Genomic DNA, 24,351 nt, shown 5'->3' with positions numbered 1-24,351 from the left:
GTCATAGTTTGCCCAACTGAGCGTTGGCGCTTAACGGAGATACAGACGTGTCCAAAATTGCCTCACTGTCCAAAATTGCCTCGCCTCTAAGATATTTTTTTATTACTGTAATACAAGAATTTCTCATTCTTTGATGATTATGAAACAAGCCATTTTTATAGATGAAAACATGTTTGGTATTTGGTCATAAATTATTAATATAGATTTTGTACAAAGATGACTAAAAAGGTGTCCAAAATTGCCTCACCCTACTATATGTGATGGCAAGCTCACAGGTGTTTCTATTATCAGTATGAGAGAGAGAGAGAGAGAGAGAGAGAGAGAGAGAGAGAGAGAGAGAGAGAGAGAGAGAGAGAGAGAGAGAGAGAGAGAAAGCAGTGTATGAGTGTTTATGAAACACGACAAACAGACCTTGTAGGCCCTGCAGTGCACAGGATTTCCTTGTGTGATAGGACCAGGAAAACAGCCCTTAAAGTAAGTAAAGTAAGAATGGAAACTTTATCACGACCACCCGAGTCACTATGTTATTTTCATACATGATTTTGAATAGCGTATAAATAAATGTGTGACTGATTAATCTCTTTATAAAACAGGTAGGTTTTTTTATGTGCATATATTACCGATTGTTAACATTCCAATTTTCTCTTGTCCAAACCAAAACCCTTGATGAGAATAATCTATACCGATATTTTAAAGTTGATGTGATCTGAACTTGAAACTCAATTAATGGAATCGCAAGCAAAAACTGTAATGTTTCAGTTTATATGATAAATACTTAAGCCCAACAGTATCAGGTTAAACTACATTGTATTGGAACTTGTGATTTTGAATAAAAATAGATACATCAAAACATTAGAATAACGAGAATACAAGATCAAGAGCTGTGCTGACAAAGGAAAGAAGAATTTTCATCAGGTTCTAAACTACACTCAGAGTGACAAATGAAGCACTATACAGAAAAAGAACTCTTATCAGTTATACCATAATTACAGGTGGAATAGTGAAGAAAGTAGGCTAGCCTATCTCAGAACTATATGTTTGTGTTGTGTGTGTATGTGTTTTTTTAATAAAACTAGGCTATAGCTTAATTATGATTATACTATATATTAATTTCCCCTTCTCAAAATTAAAAGAAGTATGCTGAAGCGTGTTTTGATGTTACTGTCAACATATCTGTCATAATGTCCGTATTTGACGTTACTGTAAACATATCTTTTAATGTCCGTATTTATTACTTACTAAACATACTTTCGTCGCCGTTTTGGTAAAACGTATTACGGGTAGCGGAAGATGACAGTTCCTTTAATAGCCATTTAGGCCTACCTCTGCCACCTGGATAATCCAGCTATACGTCACCTCACGAGTCACGAAATGGAATTGATGGGATAGGCCTCTGAACAGATCAAGCCCTTGGAGTCAAAGCAAGTCTTGCCTGAATAGAGCAATGACATCTGTCTGATCTATTTTTATAGAATTTCAAGGGGCGAATAATCAAATACTATATGCTAACCGAATAGTAAATGCAAGAGAGATTTTAGAAAAAAAAATCAGGCTCTAGCCGGAAGTGAAGATGTAAGCCAACTCTAAAGTATATCATATAAGAGAAATAAGATTTAGGTAATAGAAAAACAATTAAAAACCTTTCAACGATATGTCAATTCCACTGTCAAAGTTGTAGTAAGCACCCTATTTCCATTGTTATTTCATATTGTTCTAATGTTAAAGAAGTGTAAACATAACTACATTTTGTCCCTTGGCGTCTCCTTTCTTCAGAATATACAATTATGGCGCACTATTCCAAACAATTCTTCCCCAAAGGGCTTAACTGCTGCACTGTAATTGTTCAGTGGCTACTTTCCTCTTGGTAAGGATATAAGAGACTTTTTAGCCATGGTAAGCAGCTCTTCTAAGAGAAGGATACTCCAAAATTAAACCATTGTTCTCTAGTTTTGGGTAGTGCCATAGCCTCTGTACCATGGTCTTCCACTGTCTTGGGTTAGTGTTTTCTTGCTTGAGGATACACTCTGGCACACTATTCTATCTAATTTCTCTTCCTTGTGTTTTGTTAAAGTTTTTACAGTTTACATAGGTGATATCTATTTTAATATTATTCTTGAAATATTTATTTTTCCTTTGTTTCCTTTCCTTACTGGGCTATTTTCCCTGTTGGGGGCTCTGGGCTTATAGCATTCTGCTTTCCCAACAAGGGTTGTAGCTTAATAATAATAATAATAATAATAATAATAATAATAATAATGTGATGTTGCCCAGAACTATTCTTCAATTGTTTACGTTCGAAAATCTCGATTTCATTTGAAGAAGAAGAAGAAGTTGTCTGTGTGTGTTTAGTCTTCGGTAGTAAACAAAACGAATCTGTGTGATTGTATTAGTCATTATAGTGAGTCGTTTGCTATCTACTGTAAGACACATATAATGGGGGACGAGACTTGGGCTAATATACAGTTAGTGAAAAGTAAAAGGGAGATTTTTCGCGAAAAAATAAAAAAACGAAAAGCTGAAAGAGAGACGATCCTGAATTCAGCTGGGGGAGGAAACTCCACTCCCACAGCCAACTATATTCCGGAAAACCAGACTACGACTTCTACCACGCCCCCTCTCCTTCCAGGTGAGACTAACCTCTTCTAAGAAATAATAGGGAATGAAATCGAGCCCATAGCTTAGCCTAAGATTATTATATTGGATGGCAAAATTTACTTAACGTAGGAGGATGTACATACTAGGACAGGTTTGAATAGCCTAGATTGACATTTACCTCTTAATTAGGACAATTTCATAGGGATTAGTTGGGTAAATATATGATACTTCAATTTCTTGGCAAGTATATATTTTTCTTACTCCTATTTTTATTTTATGTATTTCGCACTATGAATATTGGATCAAAATACCACTTTGTATATTTGTTGTTTATTTAGGGGGTGTATGTATGATGACAGTCATTCTCCATAACTACCTTATTTTCAACCCTATTGCTAAGACTACAGCAGTCTAATGGGAGTTTACCTCTGTTAGGAAAGTAGGTAATGACACGGCTTGAAAGTTAGGTTAGGTTGGGAAGGCTAGTTTACACCCCGTAAACTATGCACATTTTCCTGTTCATGTCTGTCATTATACAAAGGTTCCTTGATTTATGATACATTAATTTCTTGCAAAATTGGAATTTGTTATATAAAATGGGTGGGTGCTGGCTATTTGGGCATTTTTCGTTTTATGATTAATTTGGGATTGGACTTACTGTACTGTAATAACTTATGTATCAGTCAGTTAAAATATGAACACTATTTCAGAGTCCAAGACCATTGTTTTGGGAAATTTCATCCATTTTGGTAATGCATTATGTTGGAAATCTCTCCATTCAGTATATAGCTATTGTTGATCATCTGAAAGGCAAAAATAGCCCAGAAATAATGACCCATGTCATTGGTGTGCACTGCTCATCCATGTAAAGCTTGCTAAAACACAGTAGCAGTGAGATTATTTTTATTTTCGAGCTAAGCGACCTATGGTAGATAAAAAATCATTTGAGTAATATATAAATTATAGGTAATTATGATACTTTAAAAGAGGTCCACGGAGATGACATGCGCAGTACATCCATGTAATGCATGCCAGAATAGAGGAGCAGTGAATTTATGTTTACGTATTGTGTGAAGTGACCCGCGGCCAAACAAAAACCACCTGAGGGATGTGATATGAATTATAGGTAATTATGATACTTTAATTACCAGTTACTTACATGAACCATATATTTTTCCAACTGGTTATTTTTTGTTCAATTTTCATTTGTTCCGTAACCGAAATACAAACCACGCTTTGTTCCGTAACTGAAATACAAACCACGCTATTTACATGGGGTAATTACTTCGGCGTAGCTGAACGACGAGCCATAAAAGTTTTAACGATGGTTTCCTACCCCTCCGCTAGTTAGCGGGGGGTAGGGAGGGGTAGCTAGCTACCCCTCCCCCTTACACACACCGGAGAATACTCCACTTTACTTTTGGCTCGGATAGCGATCGGAAGTCTCCGCTCCTATCCTCACTTGACGGCCATTATTGTTTTGTCTTTTAACTTACCTTTTCTTATACTTAATATATTTAAACATTATTGATGTTTATGTATATTTTTGTGTATAGAAAATAGTAAGTTTCCTTTGCTTTCGGTGTTGTGCGGTGTGTGTTGTGTATGTGTACGTCTATGAGAGTGATCGCCGGCTTTGCAGGCCACCATGGTTGCCTTCGTGGAGACCGGCCCTTCTCTTGAGGTCGTTCACCTCTTACTCCGTACTACGCCTACGATAGCCTCTCAGGACCGAGTCGCTATTTCGTTTTATCTGTCTCAATTATTTTTATGAATATAATTGTGTTTTAACTTTTCTGCTCAGGGTTCACGTCCCTTCGGGGATCGGTGATCCTTGGAACATTCAAAGTCAGTTGCATAATTATAATGTTATAATTCTGTTTTGTTAACCTTCATCCCCCCCCCCCCCCTCACCTGGGCATGCCGGGTGGGGGAGGGGGGGCGCATACCTTCTTTTCGTTCTTATGTTCTTTCCCTCGGGGTTTCTCTTCTGAGTTTCACCCGGGGGAATTTCTGTTAGATAATTATTCTTTTTTGTTTTCCAGTTTACGATGTTGTTTCTTCGTGCCTGTTGTGTGCCTTCGAAGCAGAGCTGTCCTGTTTATCCTGGGGAGTCGGCTTCGCCGCCGTCTCTCAAGGCGTTCGTCAGGGGCGTTCCCCTCTCTTAGAAGTTCCCCCGTGAATACTGCCAGCTCTTCATTGCATCCCAGAACGATAAGGAGGTTCGCCTCCAGGGTAGTTAGTTAACTTCCCTTTTTACTTTTCCTTGGTCCTTAGGCGGTTATGCTCTTGGGGCTGAGCGGCTGCCCTTGTGACTTGCTCAAGGGGCTGAGCGATTGCAAGGCTAGACCATGGTACTAGCGACTATACTCTCGGGGCTGAGCGGTCGCTTCTGTAGCTACGCTCAAGGTGCTGAGCAGCTGCAGGATCAGTCTGGCCCTCTCTTGTTCGCGAGGGAGGCCGCACTAAGGGCTCCTCCTCGGAGGATTGCTCCATTTGTCTCTTCTACGAAGTGTTCCCTCCCGTTCGCGTGAGAGGACACTCACAGAGACTCCTCTTCGGAGGATTGTTCCTGTTTACGTCTGCTGATCTCACGGCCTTTCGGGGCTCCATCACCAGTCTCTTCTACGAAGTGCTCACCTCTCTCGTTCGCGAGAGAGGCCACTCATAGAGACTCCTCTTCGGAGGTTTGCTCCTGTTGTCAACAGCTTGCTGTTCAGTCACTAGCACTTCGGTGTTTAGTGACAGGGAAACTTCGGTTTCTCTTTTTCCCTGACCCTTCGGGGTCTCGGAGCTTTAGTTACGCAGTTCCCGCGGGCTCTCGTAACTTTAGTCACTTCTACACTTCGGTGATTAGTGACGGAGAAACTTCGGTTTCTCGTTGCGTTGACCCTTCGGGGTCTTGCAACTATCCTCTCGGGGCCTCGCTACTCAGGTTACGTTAGACCCTTGGTCTCTCGTCCCTCAGTGTACTTGTTGCCTGCTGTATCCGTTCCTGACTGCAGACGCGCCTTGGGCGCCCACGCCCCCGTTATCTAACAGGCTCCTGCCTTCGGGGCAGGAGAGACTTTCTCACACCTTGAGTAAGTCCCTTAAGGGCCAGGTATCACCTGCGCGCTAACGCGTAAGCGTTGATGATCGCCCGCGCGCGATCTCGCGATCGTCTAGGATCGTTAGCCGACGATCTTCTGTTACGCGCTAACGTGTAAATGCTGTAGATTGCCCGTGCACGGGATGGTTTCCTGCGCGCGATCTCCAATGCCCTTCCGCTCACGGTTTTTCCGCGCGCGCGATCTCCAAGGCCCTTCCGCTCACGGTTTTTCCGCGTGCGATCGTCGAAGATCGTTAACCCGGCAATCTTCGGATCCAGCGCTAGGCGCGCATACGCTGACGATCTTCTTAGTGTGCGTAAGCGCCGAAGATCGGTCTGTGCGCGGGATGGTTTCCCGCGCGCGACAACGAGGCCGTCCGCGCGCGGTTCTCCGCACGCGATTATCGACGGCCGTTAGCCGGCGATCTTCGGATCCGGCGCTAAGCACGCAAGCACCGACAATCTTCTTAGTGTGCCTAAGCTCCGATGAACGTTCTGTGCGCGGGATGGTTTCCCGCGAACGGCAACGAGGCCATCCGCGCACGGTTCTCCGCACGCGATCGTCGACGGCCATTAGCCGCTGATCTTCGGATTTGGCGCTAGGCGCGCGAGCGCCGACGATCTTCACAGTTCGCATAAGCGCCGAAGATCGTTCCGTTCGCGGGATGGTTTCCCTCGCGCGACCATTGAGGCTCACGCATCCATTGCACGGATCGTCCGCGTGCAGTTTCCCGCTCGCGATCGTCGTAGATCGTCCGCGCACGGGCACAGAGGTTTCCCCGCTCGTGATCGCTGAATATCTTCTCTCGCGCGTGAGCGCCGACAATCTTCGCTCACGCGTGAGCGTCGAAGATCGTCCGTGCTCGCGCGAATCACCGACGATCATCTTTCATAGTTGGAGATCATACGCACGCGGGCACCATGGTTGCCCGCTCACTGTCCTACGGTCTTCTCTTTCGCTAGCGCCGACGATCTTCGTACTCGCGTAAGCGCCGAAGATCGTCAGCGTTACTCTTCCGTGCATGGGATGGTTTCCCACACGCAATCGCCGACGGCGCTAGCACCGGCGATCTTTTTTCGCCGAGATCGTTCGCGCGTGGGATGGTTTCCCTTGCTATCGCCCACGATCTTTCACGCGCAAGCGATCTGCATACGCGCGGAAGCGCGGGGATCGTTCACGCGGACACTGATGCGCCCACGCTAACGCGGGTACGCGGGCAAGCGGGCGCGGTTATATTGCTACGCATGCTTTATTCAAGCGCTACCCAGATCTGTGCTTTTTGCGCGATCGTCAGCGTGATCGGCACACCGTTCTCCGACGCGACCGAGCCCTGTTTACATTAGGGCTTATGGCGGTCAGGCCACCTCCGCGTTTCCCTCCCCCGCAGCGCAGAGCAGCGCCCTCTCCGGAGGGGGGAAGGTTTCCGGATAGGTCAAAGGTCTCTTCTCCCTTCTTTGCAGGTTCTCTACGGGCAAACCCTCATGTGTCATCTCCCCAAGAGGATCGAACGATCCTCTTCCCTCCAGAGGGACTCCCTGTCAGCGCGAGGGTTGGTCGGCCGTCGTCAGAACGTTCAAGCAGGCGATGAGCCTGTGCCTTCTGACTGGGGTCACTAATCAGTAGCAGCTTCCTCTCCTCCTGAAGGGGGTGAGAGGAATCTCTGGCTTGGTATCTCCCCCAAGGACTATCCTATCCTTACGCAGGCAATGAGCCCTCCTCGGACTTAATCTCCCCTCCCCTGCGGATGAGCACTACCCATCCCCAGGAGGGTCGGAAGACACGGCCCTCTCCCCCTTCACTCCATTGGGAGAATCCCCGCCTCTTCCTGAGGGTCCTATCGTGCGGAGGGGGCAAAGCCTTACGTCCTTCATCGCTGGGGTCCTGTTTCCCTCCTAGGAGGGATCCTAGGCCCTGTTTTCCGCAAGGATCCTACAGGATCCAGTTGGACCCTTCGGGCATGCCTACGAGTCTCCCCAGGAAGAGCCTCCGGGGATGGGAGACCTTGCTGCCAGTCCATCAGGAGGAGGAGCTCCAGGGGTCGGAGTTTGCTTTCTGGCAGGTTCTGGCCCTCAGGAGAAACCTCAAGGGGATCCCAGATTCAGAGATTCCTCTTCGGTTACATCTCTACCTCCATTGACAGCGAATCCAGCGTCGCCGAGCTCCTTTCCCATGGGTTCGGCAAAGGGGCTAGCCCTTCGGGCAGGAATCGAGACCATGCTCTAGAAGTATGCTCTCCAAAAGGTCATCGACGGCTCCCCCCTCCGGTTTCTTCAGTCGACTCTTTCTTGTAAGAAAGCGTCGGAAGGCTGGAAACCTGTCTCGACCTCTCAGCCCTGAACAAGTTTGTCGAACAAACTTCGTTCAGCGTGAACAGCAGAGTCAATCAGGCTTGTAGTGAGACCACAAGTCTTCTTGTGCACACTGGTCCGTCTTCCAGGAAGTACTTGAAATTCAGCCTAGACAACAAGTTATACCAGTTCAAGGTGCTGCGTTTCGATCTCTCCACAGCACTACAGGTGCCCACCAGATTGTTCACCCTGTTATCTTCATGGCCACACAGGAGCGGCATCCGTGTCCTTCGCGTTCTGGATGACTGACTAACCCAGGCAGTTTCGGAATCGACCCTTCTTCGACACCGAGACGAGCTTCTGGGACTTTGCCAAGATCTAGGGATCATGGTAATTCTTGAGAAGTCTTCTCTGCTTCCATCTCAACAACTGGTATATCTAGGCGTGATTTTAGACTCCAATCTCCAAGCCTTCCCATCAGATGACAGAATAGCAAGGCTGAGGAGAGTCGCAGAACCTTTCCTCAGACGAGGAGAGCTTCCAGCCCAACCTTGGTTACGCCTCCTAGGTCACTTTTCCTCCTTGGCCAGGCTAGTTCCAACGGCCGCCTCAGGATGAGATCCCTGCTTCGGCGGCCTAAGTCCCGGTGGAATCAAGACAACGATTCCCCGGACATTCTGGTCACTTTTGGGACCTGTGGAACGAATGGACCTGCAGTGGTAGTTGACCTACGGGAACCTTTGCGAATGGATCTTCTCGTCCTCCCCCGCATTTGATGCTGTTCTCGGACTCGTCAAAACAAGAGGGGGGGGGGGGGGGGGGGGCACGTTCTGTATCCGGCCTATGGTCGGAACCAGAAGGGTACCTCCACATCAATCTGCTAGGAATGAAGGCCGTATTCTGGCCCTTCAACACTTCCAACAGACCCTGGCGGGTCACTCCGTTAACGTCAACTTTCTCATCTTGCAGTAGAGATACTGAGATGAACCGAACTCCACTCAATACCCTATCGGCTCGCTTCATTCCGGACAAAGGAATGTGCTCTACGTCAGTCTGAGCAGGGCCTCACAGATAGAGAGTACCGAGTGGTCTTCGGCCCCCCCCTGGTAGCCAACAAGTCCTGACCTTGTGGACCTGTTTGCGACAGCCTTAAATTTCCAAGCTGCCGCTGTACTACTCCCAGTCCCAGACCCCAAGGCACTCTGGCAAGATGCCTTCCTACACGGTGGGACAACTTCGACGTCTACGTCTTCCCACCGTTCTGTCTGTTGAGAAGGGGGCTCAACAAGACCAGACTATCGGTCAACCTGTCGATGACTCTGATAGCTCCGATGCGGCGTCATGCAGAGTGGTTCCCGGATCTTCTGCATCTCCTGACAGAACTCCTGAGAGAGCTTCTCCCACGACACGAGCTACTCAAACAACCACACTGCAACATCTACCACAAGCCGTAGCATCGCTTCGGCTTCACGCATGGAGACCATCCAGCATCTCCTCACAGAGTGAGGCGTTCCGCAACAAGTTGCGGAGCGGATGTCTCGACACCTGCGAAAGTCATCCGCAGGGGTCTACCAGGCGAAGTGAGAGTCTTCTGTGGTTGGTGTTGTGGGAGTGGTACCTCTCCCCTTGATGCCACTATTCCAGCATAGTGGAGTTATTGTATATCGGTGGGAGGAAATGCACCTTTCTCTCTCGGCAGTGAAAGGCTATCGCTCAGCCTTAAGCCTGGCCTTCAGGCTGAAAGGAATAGACATTTCCTCCTCGCTGGATCTTTCTTCGCTCATACGAAACTACGAACTTACCTGCCCCCAGTCGGAAATGAGACCTCCTCCATGGAACATGGTTTGGGCTCTTAGGACTCTTAAGAGATCTCCTTGCGAACCATTGCGCCAGGCTTCTGATCGTCACTGGTCTTGGAAGACGGTGCTCCTGCTCGCTCTGGCCTCGGCCAAGCGTGTCAGCGAACTTCATGATTTCGAGTCTCCGTTCTGTAACAGATGACCCAGACCTTCTCCTACTATGTCCAGTAAGGAGTCGGAGGGGTTACCTTAAAGAACAGCTGCAGTTTGTCCTCACATGCAAGCCTTGTTTGAGAGCACAGGGAGGACGGAGAGGAGGGTCATCAAGAATGCCTTTTCAGCCTGGACTCAAAGGGTCATCCATTTCACCCTGAATCCAGATCCTCCTCCGTCACGTCGCCTTAGAGCACACGATGTCAGAGGCATCGCAGCGTCCCTGGCCTTCAAGAGAAACTACTCTGTGACGCAGGTGCTACAAGCTGGAGTCTGGAAGCGTCTAACGACCTTCACAGCCCACTACCTGCAGGACGTGACCCACAGGAGCCTCGATACATTTTCTATCGTCCCTGTGGTGGCTATACAACAGCTGGTCTAACCTCAGGCTCCTTTATGGACAGGTAGCAGAAGGTTGAGGGCATTGTTATCCGGTTTTAGACTGCATGAATTAAAGAAGTATGTCTGGCCCTTACTTCTTTCTTCATCCTCCCCTCTCTTGGGGAAAGCAGCATCCTGGGTTCTCTGCATAGCTGACCTCAAACCTCTGCAGGTAAACCATGCTTCCTTGTGTTTCTAGTATTAAGTTAATACTGTCGCGTCCCCCATACCCTGACGAGGTGGTATTGGGAACGTCCTAGCCTAGAATTCCAGCTATAGGACTTCAGGTCGACTTCCTAGGACAAGTCACACTTCTTCCCTCCACACACAAGCTTATGTAGGCCTCACGTTTCTTGCGTAGCAAGAAACTAGCGAGGTGCTGGGACTCTTTCTTGAGTGCTGCTCACTCGGATTCTGAGTCCCCGGGTAAGCCAAAGCCAGTAAGTCTGGGGACTTTCCACCCTTCCTAAGGGTAAGTCACCCTATGTAAATAGCGTGGTTTGTATTTCGGTTACGGAAAAAATGACAAATTCGGAGATAATTTGTATTTTTCCTAACCATACAAACCTTAGCTATTTACACATATTTGCCTGCCCGCCCTGTCCTCCAAGGCAAGTCCTACCTCTAAGTGAAGTGAAGCAGTTCACTGGTGTGTGAGGGGGGGAGGGGTAGCTAGCTACCACTCCCCTACCCCCTTGCTAACTAGCGCGGGGGTAATACACCCTCGTTAAATTCTAATGGCTCGCCATTTCAGCTACGCCGAAAGGTAAACCCTATGTAAATAGCTAAGGTTTGTATGGTTAGGAAAAATACAAATTATCTCTGAATTTGTCATTTTCTGTGCTTTCTCTTTATTACTAGTGTGTGTGTTTGTTGACTTCTGCCAACCATGCATACCTGCCCTGGACTTGAAGGCCGGCCCTGTGGTACCTTCATGTCGGCTGTGGACACCGATCATCACACCCTTTGTCCCGTCTGCAGAGGTCAACGGTGTGATAGTGAAAATAAGTGTAGTGAATGTCGGGAGTGGTCTGCCTCCCAGTGGGAAAGGTTTGGGCAATGGTGGAAGAAGTCAAAATGGGATATTTCTCCTTCAAAGGTTCTGCTCCTCGTCCTTCTTTCGAAGCTCCTTCTTATTTGGTCTCATCCGAGAAACCGTCAAGCAGTAGCGTAGGCCTTTTAATTGATGGTCAACTCCGGTCCTCGAGAGATGGTGTTGCTTTCCCTAGCGAAGCGGCCCCATTTCTCCTCCCGGGTGAGGTCTTGTCTCTTTTTCACTTTATCCAGGTGTGGTTGTCCTTGGGGCTTCGGGGTCCGCCCTCCAAGGACTCCTTGCTGCAGTTCATCATTTGTGGTGCTAGTGTGCAGCCTTCGTCGACTTTGGAGGTGGATCCTGTGGCGTGTGTCAACACCGTGGTGTCTGAGGCCTCTTCTGCTGCTGCTGCCATTGCCTCTACCCCTTCAGATTCTTCCGCTGTTGCTGCCAACTAAGCTTCCCCTGTTCCTGATCATCCTTCATGGGAGAAGCTAAGTCTTTCGTCAGTCTCTCTTGCGAGTGTTTCTCCTTGGAGGAGAAGTTCACTCATAGAGACTCCTCTGCCAAGGACTGCTACTTCTAAAGGTCAGCTTGCTGATCCTCCGGCCCCCAAGAAGGCGTCGCCAATCTCACAGAGCTCACCCTTTCTTCACCATTGGTGAAAAGTGTCCTCTTTGGCTCTTCAGCCTCGTTTTCGCAGCCTTCCCTCGCAGAGAATCCTCCTCTTCCGTCGTCTTCTGGCCCTCAACTTTCGCCCGTTCCTGGACATTCTCTTGATGACGCTGCCGCTAGTCCTTGGACTTCGGCCTTGGACTCTTCTGTGGATTGCTCGTGATCCCTTTCGGAGGATGTTCGCCCTTCCAAAGGGCACATCCCTGTTCCTGCATCATGCCAATCTTCTGACCTGCCTTCTTCGTTCCTGTCTTGTGATGCATACAACTTGCCCTTGCGATTGCGCCTTCATTCACAGCGTTCCAGACCGTTGGCTGGGCGCCAGCGCTCTCCAATGCACCAGCGTTCATCAGTGCACCAGCACTCACCAACATGTCGTCAGCATTCCCCAGCATGCCAGCGTTTTCCATCGCATCATCGTTCCCCAGCGCTCTGCAGCGCATCAGAGCTCTTCTTCACTTCAGTGCTCTCCAGTGCCCCAGCGATCTCCATTGCGTTCTTGCCGTTCTAAGCATCAGCGTTTGCCGACTTGCCAGCGCACCTGCGTTCCCCAACTTGCCAGCACTTGCCTGCGCGCCCGTGCTCACCTGCGCACCATCACTCGCCTGCTCGTCAGTAGGCATCACTCTCCTACTCACTCATGCAAGAGTCAAAAAGAATACAAGGGCAAACATTTTGACAGGTCACTATAACCCCATTCCCCTCCCGCAAACACATTGCAGCGCGCCTGCTGCGAAGAGGGGGAAGAGGCTCCACAGAAGGGTTCAGGATTCTGAAGATTCCATCTTCGAAGGCGGACCCACCGCATCAACCATCGGTCGAGACTCCTCATAGGGATCCCTTGATCCCTTTCTCTTCAGGACCTCTTTCTGACAGTGCCACTGTCAACAGACAGCCTTCGTTCAGTGCCATGGTCAGAGCAGTTGTGCAAGCCTTCGGGTCTGCTTTATTATCTTGCTCTTCAGAGACCTCGCAACACCTAACGGCACCAGCAGATCCCTTGCAAAGAACCTTGGCTGCTTCTCCCTTGAAGAGAAAAAGAGGAGTCTCAGACGTGGTAACATCCCCTAGGGTGAAACTGACTCTTGTTAGGCCTTCAAGGCCTTTCCTTCCTGACTCGCCCTCCGGACAGTCTCCTACCTCACCTCTGTCAAGGGAGTCTCGCAAGGTTCGATTTTCTCCCTTCTACCTTCGGAGGAAAATTTTCCTCGCAGAGAGAGTTCTCCACCACCAGCTGAAGCCAGGAAGGACAACTCCGTCCGTCCTTCAATGCTGGAGTCCTATCTCCTTCCCAGGAGGGAATCAAAGGACTCTTAAGACACTACCAAAGTCCTCTTCGAGGACCTCCAGGCCTGCAGGAACTACTAGTCACTTTAGGGATGTTCACAACCCACCCCATCAGAACATGCCTTCTGGCAAGTCCTGACTCTCATCAAGGTACTCTACTGGTTTACCGACCCAATGATACCCCCACGAGAGGGCAAACACACGGTCTTAGATTGGGTCTTTGGCACTCAGAAGCCCTCTAAGAGTAGTGTAGCCTTGCCCTGGTCTCAAGGGCTAAAGAGTGTCCGGGCAAATATCGCCCAACAGCTCTCCGAGCTCGCCTCCTCTCAACACTCCGGCTCTACTGCCAAGCTCTTCCCACCTCCTTGCGTCCAGCAGAGGAGGTATTTATAAGTGTTGGACGAGCCTTGTCCAGCTCTTTCACTCCACCACTCTGGAAGAGAGGCTTTCCAACCGTCAGGTCGCTTTCTCGGCAACTAAGATCCTTAACCAGGAAAAGGTCACAAGGTATGCCATGAAGGCTATTTCGGGGCTTGATCTTTGGTTGGGGACCTTGGGAATCCTGGTTTGAAACGAGGATTTTTCCAAGAAATGCACCAGGAAAGCTATGGAAACTTTCCTTCTCTCGGGTACTCTCACCATTGAGTCCTGTCCATCAAGTCTTGAACTTATGGGAGAACACCATTCTTAAACATCAAAATGCTGTGTCTGAGAGATTCCATCAGGAGTTCCTGAATGCCCAGATTGCTAGGCTCAGGAACTCCTCTCTAGAAGGATCCTTTCTTTTCGAGCAAAAGGATGTGGAACAAGCTGCTGAGTGATGGAGGAAGTCTCAACAGGACTCCCTCCTCCATAGGGCTTTGACATCCAAGTGCTATAAACCACCAGCTCCTCAGCAGTCCCATCCAGCTAAGACCTTGACGAACAAGACAGAATCGGAGACATTGGTGTCTAAGAAGCCCTTTCTGATCATAGACAGGAAAGGCACTAAGTCCTCCAGGGGAGGAGAATTTCCTAAAGGGAGGGGCCGTGGCCGCAAACTCTAGAATAGGCATTCCCTCCGCTTGTCCACCAGTGGGGGAATGCATCTCGGGGCAGAACCCTGGACATTCTCCGTGATTTGTTCAGGGTATCGCGTCCCGTTCACAACATCTCATCCTCTCCTGGTCAGGAATCCAGTGTCAATAGACTCCTTTGTGATGGGATCAGCAAAGTGGCTAGCCCTTCTGGCAGAAGTCCAGACCCTGTTGAAGAAGGGTGCTCTCGAAGAGGGCCTCGACGAGTCTCCGGGCTTCTTCAGTCGACTCTTTCTTGTGAAAAAGGCGTGTGGAGACTGGAGACCAGTCATCGACCTCTCAGCTCTGAACAAGTTTGTCAAGCAAACTCCGTTGAGCATGGAGACGGCTGACACAGTCAGAGAAGTGGTAAGACCACGGGACTTCATGTGCTCACAGGACCTGAAGGACGCGTAGTTCCAGATCCCAATCCATCCATCTTCAAGGAAGTACTTAAGATTCAGCCTAGACAACAGGAAATACCAGTTCAAGGTGCTGTGCTTCGGTCTTTCCACAGCACCAAGTTTTCACCAGAGTGTTTGCCCCATTGTCATCTTGGGCACACAGGATTGGCATCCGTCTCCTCCGTTATCTAGACGACTGGCTAATCTTAGCGGACTTGGTGTCAACTCTTCTTCAACACCGAGACAAACTTCTTAGGTTTTGCCAAGATCTGGGGATCATGGTAAACCTTGAGAAGTTCTCCCTGCTTCCTATGCAGAGACTGATATACCTTGATATACCTAGGTAAGATATTAGACACCGATCTCCACAAATCCTTCCCATCAGATGACAGGATAATGAGGCTGAGAAAGGTCACAAGATCTTTTCTCAGACGAGAAGAACTTCCAGCCAAGACGTGGTTATGTCTTTTCAGATACCTTTCATCTCTGGCCCGTCTAGTTCCCAACTGTCGCCTCAGGATTCAATCTCCAGTGGCGACTCAAGTCCCGGTGGAATCAGGTTTTCGACTCCCCGGACATCCTGATCCCCATGTGATCAGTGGAACAGACAGACCTTGAATGGTGGGTGTCAGACGAAAATCTATGAAAGGGAGTGGATCTTCTCGTCCTCCCCCAGATTTGATGCAGTTCTCAGACGCTTCAAAAAAAGGGTGGGGGCCTACCTGCTGCACCACACAACCTCAGGCCATTAGTACCTCCACATAAATCTTTTGAGAGATGAAGGCCATCTTTCTGGCCCTTCAACAGTTCCACTAGTTCATGGCGGGCTGCTCAGTGGTGGAGATGAGCGACAACACTAGAATACAGTACTGTAGTGGCTTACATCAATAAACAAGGAGGTACAGTATCTTTTTGCAACCCCTATCCCAGTTAGCAGTAGAGATACTGACATGGGCCAAGATTCACTTGATACCACTATTGACACGCTTCATTCTAGGCAAAAGGAATGTGCTCGTCAACAATCTGAGCAGAGCATCTCAGATAGTGAGTACCGAATGGTCTTTGGATCATCTAGTAGCCAACAGAGTCCTGACTTTGTGGGGTTCTCAGACTGTGGATCTCTTCGCAATGGCCCGGAAATTCAGGCTGCTGTTTTACTGCTCCCCAGTCCCAGACCCCAAGGCTCACTGGCTAGATGCATTCCAACAACGGTAAGGCAACATCGACGTTTACGCCTTTCCCCCGTTCTGTCTGATGAGGAGGGTACTCAACAAGGCCAGAACATCGGTCAACCTCTCAGTGACTCTTATAGCTCCGCTATGGCATCATGCGGAATGGTTTCGGACCTCCTGCAACTCCTGACGGAGTCTCCAAGAGAACTCCCTCCATGACCGATCTACACTAACTACCACATGCCAACATTTTAAACTTCACGCCTGGAGACTATCCAGCATCTCCTCACTCAGAGAGGATTTTCGCATTGTATGCGAGCAGGATGTTTGGATACCTGCCAAAATCATCAGCAGTCAAAATGGAAAGTCTTCTGTGGTTGGTGTCATGGAAGGGTTATCTCTCCTCTAGATGGCACTACAGTGTATTCCAGTAATAGTAGAGTTCCTCGTGTATTTGCGTGAAGAAATGCGTCTTTCAGTCTCGGCAGTTAAATCCTATCGCTTAGTCTTAAGCCTCTCCCTTAGACTCAATGGAATGGACATTTCCTCATTGCTAGAACTCAACTTACTCACACAGAGTTACGAACTTAACTGTCCTTAGTTGGAAGTGAGACCTCCATGGAACGTGGTTCGAGTTCTCAGGTCTCTAAAGAGACCTCCCTATGAACCATTACGCCAGGCAACAGATCGCCACCTCACTTGGAAGACGGGGTTCCTACTAGCTTTGGCTTCGGTCAAGCGAGTCAGTGAACTTCATGGTCTCTCATACGACATTACCCATTCAAGGGAGTGGGGTGAGGTAACGTTCAGGTTCGTCCCTGAGTTTGTTGCCAAAACTCAGAATCTGGGAGTGGCGGATCCCCGATTCGACTCCTTCTGGATTTTGAGTCTCCAGTCTGTAACTGATGACCCTGATTATCTCTTACTCTGATTAGTGAGGAGTTTGAGGCTGTATCTCAAGAGAACAGCTGCAGCCCATCCCCGTGTGCGTGCACTTTTTGTCAGCACAGGGAGGAACAAGAGGAGGGTCACTAGAAACACCATCTCTGCTTGGATTCGCAAGGTCATAGACCATGCCCTGAATCCGGAGCCTCCTCCTTCATGTCGTCCCGGAGCTCATGATGTCAGGGTTGTAGCTACGTCCCTGGCATTCAAGAGAAACTTCTCAGTGACGCAGGTCCTGCAAGCGGGGGTGTGGAAACATCAAAATACTTTCACAGCCCACTCCCTGCAAGACATGACCCACTGGAGGCTCGATACATTCTCTATTGGCCCTGTGGTAGCCGCGCAGCAGCTGGTATATTACCTTAAGCTCCTTAGTGGACAAGTAGCAGAAGGTTGAGGGCACTGTTAGCCGGTTTCAGTCTGCGTGAATGAAAAGGTTTGACTGGCTCTTATTCTTTTCTTCATCCTCCAGTCTCTTGGGGAAAGCAGCATCCAGGGTTCTCTGCACAAGCTGACCTCAAACCACAGCAGGTAAACCATGCTTACTTTTGTACCTAGTATTAAGTTAATACTGTGGCATTCCCATACCCTGGCGAGGTTGTATTAGGAAAGTGTTGGTTGCAACAGTTTTCCCTACAAAGACTCAGAATAACTTGTACCTGGACAGTCACACTACTAAATATCTCAACACCAGCTTGCATAGGCCACGGACCTTGTGTAGCAAGGTTTAGCAAGGTGCAGGAACTCCTTATTTTTGGTGCAAACATATTCAAAATAAGGATCCCTGGGTAAAGCCAAAAAGCCAGATTGACAGGGACGTCCACCCTCCTAATGGGCGAGTCATCCCTAGTAAATAGCGTAGGTTTGTATTCTAGTTATGGAACAAATGACAAATTTGTAGATAATTTGTATTTTTCCTAACGATACAAACCTACCTTCCATTTCTATCCCTTTTGAAGTCCTACCTCCAAGCAAAGTGAGCTAAATCACAGGTGTGGGAGTGGTAGCAAGCTACCCCCCCCTATCCCTGCTAACTAGCGGAATGGGCAGTTAACCCTTGCTAAAATTTTAATGGCTCGTCCTTTCAGCTTCGCCAAAAGTAATACATACATACATATACAAAGGCACTTACCCCCAATTTTGGAGGGTAGCCGACATAAAAAAATGAAACAAAAAAGGGGACCTCTGCTCTCTACGTTCCTCCCAGCCTGACAAGGGACTCAACCGAGTTCGGCTGGTACTGCTAGGGTGCCACAGCCCACCCTCCCCCGTTATCTACCACAGATGTAGCTTCATAACGCTGAATCCCCTACTACTGCTACCTCCGTGGTCATCCAAGGCACCGGAGGAAGCAGCAGGGCCTACCGGAACTGCGTCACAATCGCTCGCCTTTCATTCCTATTTCTAGCACGCTCTTTTGCCCCTCTCACATCTATCCTCCTATCACCCAGAGCTTCCTTCACTAATAAATAGCTAATAAATAGCTAAAGCTTGTTTGTTCCAACACAAATACTTACCTCGAGCTACTTTCTTAGGAGTTACCTGTAATCTCCTCTCTACCGACCAGAGTTTTGTGTAGTATACCCTACACCCGTTTTCTATGGAGGGCTAACCCGGGAGTGAGAGAACGTGCCCCGAGGGTAGCCTTGAGCTAGGTCGAGGTCCGCTTGGGTCCCGTTAGTCAGTAAGTTCTTTGGTCGCGACGTGATACCATACTCTCACGCCGCTCTCGTCTCTCTCGACCCTTTGTGTCCGCCTCGTGTGTCCCGCGTGGTATCTTTGTGCTTATCCCTTGTGTTCTTGCGTGTTCACTACCCTTCCTTGTGCTTCCCGAGTGTATTCCTTGTTGATTCCCTTCATTCCTGTGCCTTGTGGTTGTGTGCTATGGAGCAGATCCGCCGTTGTCCTGGGCCTAGAGCCGGAAAGTCGTGTGGAGCGTTCCTTTCCAAGCCCGAAGTAGACCCTCACTCCCTTTGCTCTTCCTGTAGGGGCAGGACGTGCTCGCCATCGGATACGTGCATTGAGTGTGTTAGTTGGAGTGAGATACAGTGGGTGCGTTACGGCACTAAGAAGAAGAAGTCGTTGAAACGTTCGCCCAGGAAATCTAGCATCTCTTTGCCGTTACCGTCACCCAGTGGACGGTCCCACGGGGCTTCTGTCTCGACTTCCCCTACCCAGAGTAGGGGACGAGGTAAGTCCGTTGCGGGGAAAGAGCCGAGGGTTCTTCCCCAGGAGTCTAATGTGTGTGAAGTGGGGGATGCTGGGCCTTCTCAGGCTAGTGGGGGGCCTGGTAGTGCTGTGTCTGGGGGTTCTGGAGACTCTGCCCTTGTGCTTGGGGGGCACGTTTCCTCCGACGACCCCTTGTAGTGTAGTAATGTTGTGCCTGTTTCTTCGCCCGCTTCGTGGGCCTGTGTTTCAGGTTCTTCCGCGGCTGGTGACGCCCAGGGTAAGTTGGACTCCACGGTAAGTGAGCCCTTCGGGTGGAAGCTCCCTAAAACGCCAGGTAGGTCCCCAATGCGGATGGAAGAGGGGCTGGATACCTGGTTCCCTAGTGTAGGGCGCCAAACCTCTTTTCCAGCTACTCTGACGGCGGTGCCAGAAACCTTCCTACAACCCTCGACCTCTGGTACGCAGCAAGTCGCGAAGCCCTCCGTAGCCCCCGCTTCTGCCCGTCGTGCGGGTGGTACAGTTTCGTAGGGCTCTTCGGATGGTGGGGCTTCGTTCTCTTCAGAAGAGGAAACGAGGAGGAGACATCGGCGACGGAGGGAGCGGTCCAGGAGCAGGCGTTCCCGCTCAAGATCCCGTTCGAGGTTCAGTAGGAGACGGTCCCGCTCTCCACGGAGGAAGTAGAGGAGGAGTAGGTCCCCCGATGGTGATTGGGTCTTTGTTCCCCTTAAGTCAGAATTGCAACGTTCCCCGGACCGGCAGTCCAGGGATTTCTCGCCACGAAGGCCATCCTCCAGACGCAGATATGACCCTCGCAGGGAGAAATGCGAGAAGGCCGCTTCAGGCAGGCGTAAGGCCGCGAAGCTTCCGGTTCACCACGCCCAGCGGGGGGAACCGTGCTTTCTCACGGGCAGCCTGGCCGAATCAGCACAGCTGGTTCGGCCCTCGGACTTAAAGGAACGGTTTCCTTCGTCGGGTCAGCCCACGGGATCCGCGTCCTCGTCCCCCAGAGAGAATACACGAACGGTAGTCCTCGCCGGCACGGCGATGCCAGTTCTGACCCCCCAAACCTGGTGCGGAGGTTTCCGCCGGGGAAGACCGGTACCACCGCAGGGGAGTGCCTGTTGTTCCAGAACCGAAGCGCCCGGTGGGAGTGCCCGGTGACCCGGCTCCTCGGGATCAGGCGGAAGGTACTGCTGACGGTAGAGAAGGTTCCCTGACCGAGGACTCGGCCTATCGGAAGGTTATAGGCCTGATTCGAAGGCATCATAGGATTGAAGAACCGGTTCCAACCGATGAGGACTACTGGAGGTCCAGCCTGACCCGCTTGATGCAGGCACCTGTCCAACAGAAAACCTCCCTGGCCCTGCCTGTGGCCCAAGATCTCGTCCTGGGACGGGTTCATGTTGATAGAGTTGTGGCAGGCAATGCCGAAGCTCCCAAAACGCAGAGCTCCTCGAAGTTGCTCCAAGGGCTCAAGGCACAGAGTAGGTTTTATGTGCCAGAGGGACAACGACCGGGAGCCTGCAAGGTGGAGCCTGCCCTCGACGCTCTGGGACAGGGTGCCACGGAGGACAGAGTCTCTTCAGCCCCGATTTGCTTTTTGCTGTCGGAGGCTGCGATGATGTAGGAGATGTCGAAAGACTTGGTGCACGTCTCCTCTTGGTTGGACTGGTGGGCTTCCACACTGGTAGGTGTTCAAGCCACATATGACATGACGGACCCGGAGCAGCAAAACCTCCTGAGGGAACTTATCATCTCCGGGGGCAAGACCCTGAAGTTCCTCACGTATCAGTCCCTTGTCCTGTCAGCGAATTGGGTTCTTCGCAAAAGGGACACTATTCTGGCGAAGCTTGCCCGGAAGGTCCTGGACAGGGAGGCGAGGGCCAAGAGGAGCTTTCCTGTGTGGGGTGACTCCTTGTTCCCCTTGAAAGAGCTGGAAGAGATTATGGAAAAGGTGGCTAAACGAAAACAAGTGAACGCTCCCAGGCCTCAACCGGTAAGGAGGCCCCCCTACAAGAGATCAGCATCAGACGGCCCCTCTACTTCTCAGGCCCCGCCTAACCTGACGAGGAGAGAAGCCTCTTCTTCCTCGTGGGCTTCAGCGCCACAGCCCCCCCGTAGAGGAGCTCCAGCAGCGTCTGCCTCGTTTAGAACAGGGTATTCTGCCTCCAGAAGAGGCCGTTCAGGCCGCTCCTCCAGGAGGAGGTAGAGTGGGAGGCCCCCTACTCCTGCCCAAGCCTCAGGTTGGGGGATGCCTCAGACTACATTGGCAAGCATGGAAGGCTCACGGAGCAGAGCCCTGGACAGTATCCGTACTGAAGGAGGGGTACAGGCTACCGTTCTTAACGGAACCCCCGCCTTTAATTCCGGCCAGCCTGTCGGAGTGGCTGGCACCCAAGGACCCTTGAAGAGGGCGGCTCTTCAAGAAGAGGTGTCCACGATGTTGGAGAAGGGCGCCATGGAGGAGGTCCTGCACCCAAGGCCAAGTTTCTACAGCCGCCTGTTCCTGGTAGAAAAGGCGACGGGGGGGTGGAGACCGGTGATAGACCTGTCAGCTCTCAACAAGTTTGTGCGAAAGACAGATTTCAAAATGGACACTCCGAAGTCGGTCTTGCTGTCCTTGAGGGAGAAAGACTACATGATGACCATAGACCTCAAGGACGCATACTTCCAAATCCCGGTCCATCCCTCAAGTCGGAAGTTTCTCCGGGTGAAATGGGGTACCCAGATCCTGCAATTCAAGACCCTCTGCTTCGGGTTGTCGACAGCTCCCCAGGTATTCACGAGAGTCTTAACGACAGTCTCGGTGTGGGCTCACGAGCGGGGCATTCGCCTCATCCGGTACCTGGACGACTGGTTGCTTTTTTCCTCCTCAGAGGACGTTTTGAAGGAGCAGGGTATAAAACTTCTCCAGTTTTGCAAGGGTCTGGGTATCATGATCAACCCAGAAAAATCGAACCTATCTCCCTCCACCAGAATGACCTATTTGGGGATGATACTGGATTCCCTACTAGTGAAAGCTTTTCCGTCAGAGGAGCGGGTAAGCAATCTTATGAAGATCCTTCTCCCTTTTCTGTCGGGGCAACCCAGGAGGGCGAAGGACTGGCAAAGGCTAATAGGTCATCTGGTGTCGTTGGAGAAACTGGTTCCCCAGGGGAGACTCAGACTCAGGGCCGTCGAATGGAACCTGAAGAACTTCTGGAACCAACTGGACTCGCCCCAGAAATTAATTCCAGTCCTGCCAAACACAATACCCTCCCTGGAATGGTGGCATTGCCGGTCGAACTCGCTCAAGGGGATGCTCTTCGCGACCGAACCTCCCGAGTTGCTCCTATTCACAGACGCCTCCAACCAGGGATGGGAAGCCCATCTCCTCAACGGGACGGCGAGAGGAACCTGGATGGACGGGGAGAAAGGCCTACACATCAATGTCCTAGAGTTGAAGGCAGTCCAGAAAGCTTGCCTGCACTTCATCAATCTACTAAGGGGAAACACCGTGGCGTTGATGTGCGACAACGCCACAGTGGTAGCGTACATAAAGAAGTAAGGAGGCCTAAAATCAAGGGAGTTGTGTGATCTCGCCCTAGAGATCCTAGATTGGGCGGAAGCGAACCAGATAGTGTTACTGGCAAGGTTCATCCCCGGGGAAAAGAACGTCCTAGCCGACGGTCTCAGCAGGATGGGTCAGATAGTTGGAACAGAATGGTCCCTCCTCCCAGAAGTAGCCAGGCTCATCATTCAACGGTGGGGTTCCCCGGTGATGGATCTCTTTGCAACCAAGCTGAACGCACAACTCCCCGTGTATTGTTCTCCTGTCCCAGACCCAAAGGCAGCCTTGGAGGATGCCTTTCAGCACAAGTGGGACAACCTAGACGTGTACGCTTTTCCCCCCTTCACATTGATCAGGCAAGTGCTCAGCAGAGTAAGGGCTGCCCGGAACTTAAGGATGACTTTGGTAGCGCCCTGGTGGCCAGAGAGAGAGTGGTTCGCAGACCTAAAAGACCTGACAAACCATCCTCCGTGGCCACTCCCCGACAGGCCAGATCTTCTACAACAGCCACACTTTCTCAGGTTCCACGACAACCCACAGTCTCTACGCCTTCACGCCTGGAGACTATCGAGCGCCTCCTGAGGAAGGAAGGATATTTGTCAGGAACGGCTAAGAGGATGTCGCGATACCTGAGAAGGTCGTCGGCAGCGGTCTACCAAGCGAAGTGGGCCTCTTTCACGAAGTGGTGCGCTTCGAAGCGCATAAAACCCCTCAAAGCCTCAGTCCCAGATATCGCAGACTTTCTAGTATATCTCAGAGACGAGATAGGGATGTCAATCCCAGCTATAAAAGGAGTACGAGCAGCCTTGGGTCAAGTCTTCCTTCTGAAGGGCATCGACCTGGGCTCCTCTAGACACATCTCTATGCTTGTCATGAGTTTTGAACAGTCCTGCCCCCCTCAAACTGTTAGGGTGCCTCAGTGGGACTTAGCTAGGGTCCTGAAGATGTTAAGTAGCCCCCCGTTCGAACCAAGGAAGGATATTGTAGACAGGGATCTCACTCTCAAGACAGTCTTTTTGTTGGCCTTGGCTTCTGCGAAAAGGGTAGGTGAGATCCATGGGCTGTCTTATGACGTCTCTCATTGGAAGGGGTGGAAAGAGATCTCTTTCAAGTTCGTCCCTTCGTTCGTGGCGAAAACCCAGAACCCAGCAGTCTGGGATCTTAAATTCGAGGGGTTCTCTCTGCCAGCTATTCCTAGGACTGGGAATAGAGGATTTGAGGTTATACCCTGTCCGTGCCATTAGAAAATACCTTGAGAGGACTGCACATCTCCGGCCAGGCATCAAGAGCCTTTTGGTCTCCACAGGTGTTACAAAGAAGCAGGTATCGAAGAATACCATATCCTTTTGGTTGAGACAAGTTATTGCCAGGGCCTACAAGGAGGAGGGACTAGCCTTGCCAGGTACTACCAAGCCCCATGACATCAGAGGTCTGAGCACTTCCTTAGCCTTTGAGAAGAACATGGCAGTGGGCCAGATCCTTCGAGCGGGCACCTGGTCGAACCAGTCGACCTTTAATGCCCATTACCTCAAGGATTACTCAAGAAGGTCCTTAGACGGGTTCTCCATTGGGACAGTCATCTCCGTGCTCCAAGTGATTTAACGGTGAAGCCCCAGGCACAATCGTGGATAGCAAAACCAGGAGACACAGGTTCGCTCCTTTTCACCCTAATCCCCGTTTCCTATCCCTATCG

The 24,351-nt window shown here is 50.2% G+C and overlaps 1 protein-coding gene across 5 annotated transcripts in view; it reads left to right on the top strand.

The window, feature by feature from the left end:
• The first annotated feature begins 2,322 nt into the window (after positions 1 to 2,322).
• Mettl3 (methyltransferase like 3) overlaps positions 2,323 to 24,351 on the top strand; it is a 210,296-nt gene continuing 188,267 nt past the window's right edge. For all 5 annotated transcript variants that reach the window (XR_011045887.1, XR_011045886.1, XR_011045885.1 and 2 more), the window contains exon 1: positions 2,323 to 2,626. Coding sequence is in view for 2 of the 5 variants with exons in the window: in XM_068382979.1 (XP_068239080.1) it covers positions 2,434 to 2,626 (193 nt within the window). In the remaining 3 variants the exon portion in view is untranslated. The remainder of the gene's footprint in view (positions 2,627 to 24,351) is intronic.

This window comes from Palaemon carinicauda, chromosome 1, assembly GCF_036898095.1.
Source record: "Palaemon carinicauda isolate YSFRI2023 chromosome 1, ASM3689809v2, whole genome shotgun sequence".
Lineage (NCBI taxonomy): Eukaryota > Metazoa > Arthropoda > Malacostraca > Decapoda > Palaemonidae > Palaemon > Palaemon carinicauda.
Note: the sequence above shows the minus strand (reverse complement) of the source record. Positions and strands in the feature narration are given on the sequence as shown.